At 57.0% G+C, this 8,633-nt stretch overlaps 1 protein-coding gene across 13 annotated transcripts in view; it reads right to left on the reverse strand.

Moving 5' to 3' along the window:
- Positions 1 to 425: 425 nt before the first annotated feature.
- HR (HR, lysine demethylase and nuclear receptor corepressor) overlaps positions 426 to 8,633 on the reverse strand; it is a 16,931-nt gene continuing 8,723 nt past the window's right edge. For 2 of the 13 annotated variants that reach the window (XM_023764330.1, XM_023764329.1), the window contains exons 7-19: positions 8,129 to 8,218; positions 7,839 to 7,954; positions 6,924 to 7,005; positions 6,320 to 6,483; positions 5,974 to 6,210; positions 5,380 to 5,545; positions 5,156 to 5,225; positions 4,860 to 4,990; positions 4,621 to 4,740; positions 4,409 to 4,524; positions 2,374 to 2,538; positions 1,866 to 1,994; positions 426 to 1,677 (exon numbers count right to left, since the gene is read on the reverse strand). In XM_023764330.1, coding sequence (XP_023620098.1) covers positions 1,615 to 1,677; positions 1,866 to 1,994; positions 2,374 to 2,538; positions 4,409 to 4,524; positions 4,621 to 4,740; positions 4,860 to 4,990; positions 5,156 to 5,225; positions 5,380 to 5,545; positions 5,974 to 6,210; positions 6,320 to 6,483; positions 6,924 to 7,005; positions 7,839 to 7,954; positions 8,129 to 8,218 — 1,649 coding nt within the window. In that variant the 3' untranslated portion in view covers positions 426 to 1,614. Of the gene's footprint in view, positions 1,678 to 1,865; positions 1,995 to 2,283; positions 2,539 to 4,290; positions 4,525 to 4,620; positions 4,741 to 4,859; positions 4,991 to 5,155; positions 5,268 to 5,379; positions 5,546 to 5,973; positions 6,211 to 6,319; positions 6,484 to 6,923; positions 7,006 to 7,838; positions 7,955 to 8,128; positions 8,219 to 8,633 lie in introns of those variants that run through there. The other 11 variants (XM_023764322.1, XM_023764323.1, XM_023764326.1 and 8 more) reach the window with 9 other exon arrangements.

Consider the following 8,633-nt stretch of genomic DNA (forward strand, 5'->3'; position numbering starts at 1 on the left):
ACACCGGATTAAATGAAATCACTTAAAGGAAAACAGTGGCACAGTAAAGTGTAGGAGTCCCTTAATTTTTTGTTTTTCTTTCACATGAAAATAATCTAGCTTTGCAGACAATGAAGGAACGTTTTTGGTGTTTTTTTTTAAATGAAGGATGGCTATGTAAATCATGGCAAAGCCACGTTCGGGAATATAAGCAGCCATTAATAATGAAGGTTAGGTAGCAACCCAGGAAATGATCACAAGAGTGTTTGTTAAAAGAGAGAAACCAAGTAAAAAGCAAACCAATTCAACTGCATGTAACACAGGTCCTTTACACGAGGAAATACTAGGAGGAAATATACCAAAATACGATCAGTGGTTGGGTTGAGAGTGAGTGGAGGTGGAATTACAGGTGACATTTCTTATTTTCTAAATGTTCTGAAAGTGTATTAAATTTATAATAAAAAATTTTATTTTATTAAAAAAATCACACACACATTTCCCGAACCACCGCAGAACAATCAGGTATGACGAGTGGGAGCATGCTGGCTGAGGTGTGCTAGGGCAGGGGAACAGGCAGAGCCACACCAGAGAGCCCTGGGGATGGGGAGGGGCTGCCAACCGGCTCAGGCAGCAGGCCAAGCCCTGGCCGGGGCTGTCCTGGGCCATACTCCCGGAGCTCCGAGTCAGATCAGATGGAAGAGATGGGGTAGCCTGGAGTTTTCGGGGAGGGTTGGGGTCAAAGCCACCTTGCTGCTGTGCCCAGGGCTCTGCCTTGCTATTGTCGCTTGTCAGGAGCATCCTCAGGGTAGCCCCCTGGAAGGCTCCATCTGCTCAGTGAGAGGGAGGGACCCAGGTCCAGGGAAGAAGAGCAGGCAGGGGTGTTTGAGGTCCCTGTCAGAGACAGCCCAGCTCCTGCCCACCTGGTTCCATTTCCATGTCTCCCCTCCCTCCCCAATCTATGTGGCCAGCAGGAGCAGGGCCAACCACACTGGCCTGGTGGCTTTCAGAAAACAAGACTTTAATGGAAAATAGGAAGGAGGGAGGTGAGAGGAGGGAACAGGGACAGGGCCTCACCCCATCATTCCCTTCAGCCAAGCCTGGGTAGTGTCCTGAGGCCACCCCCGCCCCACGCGTCACAAGAGGGCAGGATTTCAGCGGCCCCATTGTCCAGATGCCTGCAGTGCATGGGCGCCCAGAGTCCCGTGAGGAGGTGGGTGTGTAACAGAGCTTGGCGCAGGTGGGACAGCAGGAGATGAGGGAGCAGAAGGTGTTGCTTAAGCCAGACTGATTCCCAAAGTCCCCCAAGGAAAGGCTGTTTGTCTCCTGGGTTGGGGGGCCAGGGGCTGAAGGGAGTCAGCACCCCCAGTGTGGGCCTGGTACCATGGAGAGGGGCACAGGGGTGGAGCAGGTGCCAGCCTGCGAAGGGCAGGTGTGAACTTCAGTGGCACTGTGGTTGTTGGCTTTAGGGTCCAGGTTAGAAGCGGGAAACAGGGTGTCCTGCTGGTACCCAGAGTGGTGCATGTGGAATTGACCAAAAGTCCCCAAGTCCCCAGTGTCTTCTCTGCTTATGCTGTGCCTGAGCTGAGCACCTGGTCTACCTACCCACCACCTCTACCCCAGACACCTGGGATCCCTCTATTTAGCTTCCCGTAATGTTCCCACGGCCAACTTCACTGCTTGGAACACAGCCCAGTCCACCTAGGAGAAAAACGAGAGGACACGGAGTTCACAATCGTATTCGTGGGCTCTCCCCACCAAAAAGAACGCCCTTCCTGGCCTCGGCTAGCTGCTTGCTTGGCACAGAGCTGTATCTGTTGTGCCACCCCAGCTGTGCCACAGGAGGACTTGGGAAGCACACCCAGCTCCCTGGCCAGCGTCATACTCACCTGGGCACAAAGCAGGCGGCAGTCAGGGGACAGGCTGGACCCCTGGTGGCAGAGCTGAGCAGAGAGGGCAGAGGTCTCGGGGGACATGAAGTGCTGAGTGACACTCACTGTGCTTACCAGGCCCTGCACCTGTGCCAGGAAGGAGGGGAACAGGAGGGTCAGTGGAGACTCACGCTTCCCAGCTTGGCCCTGATCTCTATTTCCCATCATGACCCTGCCCAGCTCTCAGAGAACAAAGGCTCTGGATCCAGCACCAGCATCCCCAAGGGCATAGCCAAAACCAGGCCAAGGGGATGCCAGAGATGGCACAGGCAGAGTCAGCACCCACGGACCCAAAGCCCAGTTCAAGAATGCCACAGTGGGAGTGTGCTTCCTGCCCAGCCTAGGTCCCCGGGTCTGGAGAGGGACGAGGCCATACCAGGTGGGGGATGCAGCATCGCTGTGCTGCTGTTCTCGCTGTTTCTGGCACTCTGAGCTCTCAGCAGAGCCTGGGCCCCTGGGGACGCACCTGGTGGGGAGCCCCTGCGGGGACCAGCACAGCCTCTCCGGGGGCCTGCAGCAGGGTCCAGCAGCTCACACCCCACTCCTCCCGCAGGCGCCGCCGAAGCCCTGCATCCAGGTAGCAGCTTCCTGGGGTGCCAGGCTCCAGGTTGCCTGCCCCAGCCGGACACACCTCAAAGAAGAGAAAGGGGAATGAGCAAGGGAGGGAGGCGAGGGCAGGGCTGTGGGCACTGGAAAGAGCTGAGTGTTCAGGTCTTGAAGGGCAAGCAGAGAGGACAGACTAGTAGGAGGGAGAGAAAGGGGCTGGGTGGCGAGGGGCTGCGGCCACTAAGGTTGGCAGATTGGATATTCGGCTGAAAGGAGCTTAGAGGAAAGGATTAAGGGCCCTGAGGTGAGGGGGGTCTAAATCCCCGCTTTTCCTGAAGCCAGATGCCTTGAGGAGCCTGGCCCTGGGCCCTCTCCTCCGTCACGCAAACATACCCCTTTCTCCAAAACCCAGGAAGACACCCTGAATAGTCCCAACTCATGAACTTGCTATACCAGCAGCTCTTAACCTGGATTCCAGCGAACATCGGAATTGTGTGCTAAATTGTAGGTGATTGATTAGGTGTTCCTGGAGAGAAAATCCAAATTCTTCTATGATTCCAGACTCAGAAGCAGCAAGGACACACAGAAACTCTGACTCCCAGTGGATGGGCAGGCTGGCCCGTCCGGGCCAAGGCCCCTGAAGCAAGCACAGCCATGGGGGCGGCTTTGCCAGCCAAACCCGAGCAGGGAGCTCCTTGGGCAGACAGGGACCGGCAGAGGCCAGAGCAGATGCCTAGGAAATACCTACAGAGGCTGACACCAGCATCGCGCCCCAACTGGCCACCAGCAAAACCCACCCCTTCAGCTAGAACCTCAGCAATGGTCTCTGGGCTTCGGGCTCCAAGACTGAGCCACGGGGAGGGGGAGACTGGTAAAGCCAGGTTGGACCCTCGGGTAGCTCCAGGCAGGAGCCAAGGCTCCTTTGACCCCGCCCCCCAGTTCAAGTCCATCCTGGGGCTAGGTCAGTGCTCCCCAGGCCACCCAGTGAGACTGCACCCCTCAGATTCCCCATGCCTCATTGGATTTGGCCATATGGGACTGCCATGTGGGTATGAAGGGATGCTTCTGTCTGCTCCCCTCTGCAGATGTGTTCCAGCATCTGTGTGTGCATCTACAGGTCTACATGTGCCTGTCGACATATCTGCAGATGTGCATGCCTGTGGGCAGGAGGGTGGTGGTGGGCAGCCATGTTGACATCGGCATGTCTGCATGTGAGCAGATGCCTTAGCAGGGGTGACACTTGGTGGACATCTTTTCCCCAGGACAATCCGAGCTCAGCCAGACTTTGAAACTGGACCTGCCCTAACCTCAACATTGGCCCCAGCCGCTGGCCCTTCCTGCCTCCTGCTCACCTTCTCTTCCCTTGCCCCTCAGTGTGGTCCAGTCTCCCCTCCACCTGCCCCGTGGCCTCCTTCAGCCCTTACTTGCTAGCAACTCAAGGAGCACCTCCTCATGAGATGTAGATGACTTAAGGGAGCGTAGCAGGTGGGCATCTCAGACGGGCTTCCCTTTGCCTATGTAGGGGAGGCCCCAGGAGGAGCACAGGGTAGTGACCTGGGATGGGAACAGCTATAAGCTCAGGTCCCAGCTCTATCACTCAGCCTCAGTTTTCCTCATCTGCAAAATGGGAAAGCAGCCTGTGCGTATGAAGGAGTGGTGTGACCATGAACTGAGATAATGGACCAAGGCCTCAATACAGTGCCTAGCCTGCAGCAACTCCGAGTCCATGTCATCACTGGCTCCCACCTCAACCCTTGCTCTTTCTGTGCATCCATCCCATGACTCCCACAAGGTCCCAGTCTGCCTTCTCTGCACATGCGTGTGAGTCGAGGCTCACCTGAGGGAGTGGGGAGCACAGAGAACACAGACAGGGAGGGCTTCTGGGTGGGAAGTCCTGCTCCCAGGGAGCCGAAGGGCTGCATCGGGGAAGGGCAGGGTCCCGTCTCCCTCCTCACCATCTGGAGAAAACGGCGGATGCGTTGGGCGTCCTGTGCCCGGAACACGTGCCACACGGTGCTGACCTGGCTGCCTGGAGACCAGAGCCCCTCCCCGTCCAGGCCTGAGAGGAAGTCTGAGAGAGAAAGACGGTCAGGAGAGCCCAGGGCAGGCAGACACAGCACCTCACATCTGCAGCTTGTCCCCACCCTGCTTCCGCCCGAGGACCCACCTTTCTGTGCCCGATGCCAGGCAGGCAGTGGGGCTTCAGCACGGACCAGGATGCTGACTAGGTCAGTCACCTCCACACAGAGGTTCTTGGTCCCCAGGTGCCCACGGTGTGGGCTTACACCTGCACGGAGGTAGAGAAAGGACAGTTGGGAAAAGGTGCCAGAACCTTGGCACAGACGTATAGGCACAGAGATGATAGGAATGGGGCAGGGACTGGGCTGGAGTGCAGTGCACACGTACCATAGGCTGCCCACAGCTGGGGCTCCAGTGGACACAGGGCAGGGCCCGGTGGGAGGTAGGAAGCCAGGTTGAGTTTCCCATGTTGGGCACAGTACTCTGGGAGGGGCAGGCTGGCAGCCAGGTTCTCCAGCCTGTGGGGGAGGAGTCATGCCCAGCAGGCTCAACCCAGGCACCAGAGACCCCATCAGAGCCCTCCACTACAGGGGTCACTCCCAGAGGCAAGCAGAGTGTACCAAGGGTCACAGGTGGGGGGAAGGAGGAGAGGAGGGAGGGCCAGTCCTTGGTCCCATACACACCTGCTCGTGTCCTCATCCCGCAGAGCTCTGTGCAGCAGGAGGACTGAGCCCTCAGATGACTTTGGGCGAACTAGGGGAGGAACAGAGAGGCCATTGCCCAGAGGCCCTGTCCCCGGGGCAGCAACACAGTCCTGTTTCTGCCCTAGGCCCTGCTTCCAGCTGCCCCCAGGGTCCCTCTGGGCCTCCGCTGCCACCTCCCTCTACCCCACACCAAAGACACTTACTCTCAGGCCGGGAGAATCCATCCCAGAAGGCTGCCGTGCCCAGGTTTGTAGGCTGCGGAGGCCCGAGGGGGGTCAGCGCCTGCACCTGGCCTCCAAGCGCCTCAAGAGCCTCGGTCCCCCACAGGCTGCCTTGCAATGTCCTCTGAATCCCTGACACCAACACAGGCTGTAGTGGGGGGGATGGGGACACGGGGAGAAAGATGGGGTGCCCAACATGCTCAGGCTGGGGTGTGTGGTAGAGATCACAGAACAGCTCGGGGACCAGCCCCTGCTGCTCCAAGTCAGTGGTTCTCAACCTTCCTAATGCCGCGACCCTTTAATACAGCTCCTCATGTTGTGGTGACCCTCAACCATACAATTATTTTCGTTGCTACTTCATAACTGTAATTTTGCTACTGTTATGAATCGTAATGTAAATATCTGATATGCAGGATGTATTTAGGCGACCCCTGTGAAAGGGTCGTTCGACCTCCAAAGGGGTCGCGACCCACAGGTTGAGAACCGCTGCTCTAAGTGATGGGCCAGGCCTAGGGATCAGGGCCCTGAGGGGAGGCGAGGCTGTGAGAGCTGGCAGTGGGGTGGTGAGAGCCTCACCTGGCCCTGCCTCCAGTGCTCCTGGAAGAGGTGGAAGCCTCGCCGAGGCCTGGGCTCCTGCAGCCACAGCAAAGCCCCCGGGGGAGGCAGCCTAGGCCGCACTGGTGAGAGGGGCAGGCCCAGACCCTTGCGCAGGGCTGATCCAGGCCGCAGCCCAGGCCCCAGGGCTTTCTCCTGGATCTTCCGTTCCACTACCTGCGCGATGATGCTGTCCAGGATATTGGTGATTCGGTCATCCTACGGAGGCAGGGGGTGATGGAAGGCAGAGGGACTCAGGACCTGCCAAACTCGCAGGGAGGGCCAGCCCCACCTCTGCCCCCAGCGCGCCCCCCATGCCCTTGCTCACGCTGGGCAGGGCTGGAGTGACAGGGGCAAAGGCCATATGTATCCGCTCGTGCCCCAAGCAGAGTTTGACAGCAGTGGAGGCCAGCAGTTCACAGAGAGAGGGACAAGGCAGGGGCCCTCGGCTGGCACGGTCCTTGGCAGGGGTCTCTGTGGAGTCCAGGGTCTCTGTTGGGGAGAAAAACAGTGAAGGCTTCCCCTTCCTCTTGAGGCTCCCTTGCCCACATGCTCTTCCTCATCTCCTGGCCGAGCCCACTCTCTCCTCACTGGCTGGCCCATCGCTCCACTCTCTCCTCATTGGCTGGCCCATCGATCCACTCTCTCCTCATTGGCTGGCCCATCGCTCTGGATGCACTCGCCCCCCCACCCCGGCTTTCCTACTGGCAGCTCCAGAGCCTCTCCCAAGAAGGGCTCAGGAAGGGGTTCTGGCTGGAAAGAGATTAGGAGGCTTGTCCTAGGTTTTGTTTAGATTTACTTTCTCTAGAGCGACTTGAGAAGAGTACTAACAATTGGGGGAGGGGGCGGCTAAAGCCATTCCAGTCTCTCCTGAGGCGTCCCACCTGGCCCAGCATGCCCACCCCAGTCTGAACCAGGGGCAGGGGCCTCACCCGCTTTGATGTCCTTGGTCCTGTTGGTGTCCTCCGTGCAGGAAGGTTGTGGAGTTGGGGTGTTTTTTTCTCTAGGCTCCTTCTGTTAAACCCATCCACCACCCCCAGTCCAACCAGAGATTTTAAAATGGCAAAGGCAACTCAATCCAACTCAACCCACAAGCATTAACAACAGACTCTTGAACGTCCTAAAATCATGTTTACAAGAAGCAAAAGGTTATATAACGTTAGGTGGGGAAAAGTTGCTCATGGGATCCTATGTACAGTCCAATCTGAAGTACACTAGAACAGACTCGAATAAACAGATAGGCAAACTACTGATACCAAAACGATCGTGTGGCATTACAGGCCACTGTCATTTTCTTCCTTATCCCCCTGTCCATATTTTCCAAATTTTCCACCACGGGTATGTAGCATGGAGCTTGTCATGCAAAATGCATTCAATAAACTATTTCTTGAATGAATAACTTTTATAACAAAAACTCAAGCTTCATAAAAGCTTTGCAAAATGCCTATCTAGCACCTGCTATGTGAGAGGTGCAGGGAATACTGAGATGAGCCAACATTCCACCGGCAGGAGTCTGTGCCTGGGATGTGGACAGACAGGACAGGAAAGCAAGCCGCTCGAGCAAGATGTGGCAAGTGCTGAGCTGGAACCTGCACAGAGTGGATAGGCGCTCTGGCTGTGCACAGTGAGGGCTTCTGCTGGGCAGGGGACAGGGACAGGGGTGGGACAAATGCTAACACTGGCTCCATGGACCCAAATCCCCAAGGGAGGGTGGGCAGTAGCCTGATGTTCCTCTTCGTTCCCATCTAAAGAAAGGGGCCAAACCCTGCCAAGGTCAGTACTGTGCATCACGCTGCGCAATCCTGGGGCCCACGGCTAGTACTCTGTCACCGTGCCGTGCTTCTTACCTGCTGGCCCCCATCCCCAGGGGCCCACACCTGGGCATCAGCTTGGCAGGGACAGTGCTCCCGGATATCAAACTTGATCCAGACCTGGTGCATTGCGGTGCTCAGTTCTGCCAAAGCTGGAGGGGGGGGGTGGGGGTGGGGGGGGGGATGGAGTTTGGTGGTGACTGCAGACAAGAGGCAGCCCTGTGCTGCTTGACCTCACCAACCAGGAGGGCATGGCATCCAAACAGGAAGCTGCTCTCCCCCAGGACCCGCCCCCTGCATGCCTCCACCCCTCCACAATGACTCACCCTGGCTGGAAACAAACTGGGTGAGCATCAGGGAGGAGGCGCTGTGCCCAGCCTCCTGGGCACACTCCTCCGTGGGCTGCTCCGGAGAGCCTGTGGGGTAGAAAGGGAGAAGCTGCATGTCAGAAAATCAGGGCAAGCACAAGTTAAGGTCAGGGAGGAAGGGTAGGAGCACCGATATCTAAACCAGGGGACTCGACAAGCCATAAAGCATGGGCTTTCTGGGACACTTGGGTTCGGCGGTGACATACGATCCTTTGCTTTTGGAACGCAGACACTTTAATATGCTGATATGAGTTGCAAAACTCCATAATGACCACGTAGAATAGAGTGTTCTGAACGTTTCTACCCTGGAAACTCTTTTTGGCCCTGTCTATTAGAACGCTGGGCAATTTCAAGCCCATCCAGTGGCCGAGTTGAGCCAAGAGAGAAAGCTGAGACAGTGAAAAGAACTGGACTTGGAATCAGAGCTGAGGCTAAATCCTGGCCCAACACTCAGTAGCCGATG

This window comes from Myotis lucifugus, unplaced genomic scaffold, assembly GCF_000147115.1.
Source record: "Myotis lucifugus unplaced genomic scaffold, Myoluc2.0 scaffold_328, whole genome shotgun sequence".
Classification (NCBI taxonomy): Eukaryota; Metazoa; Chordata; class Mammalia; order Chiroptera; family Vespertilionidae; genus Myotis; species Myotis lucifugus.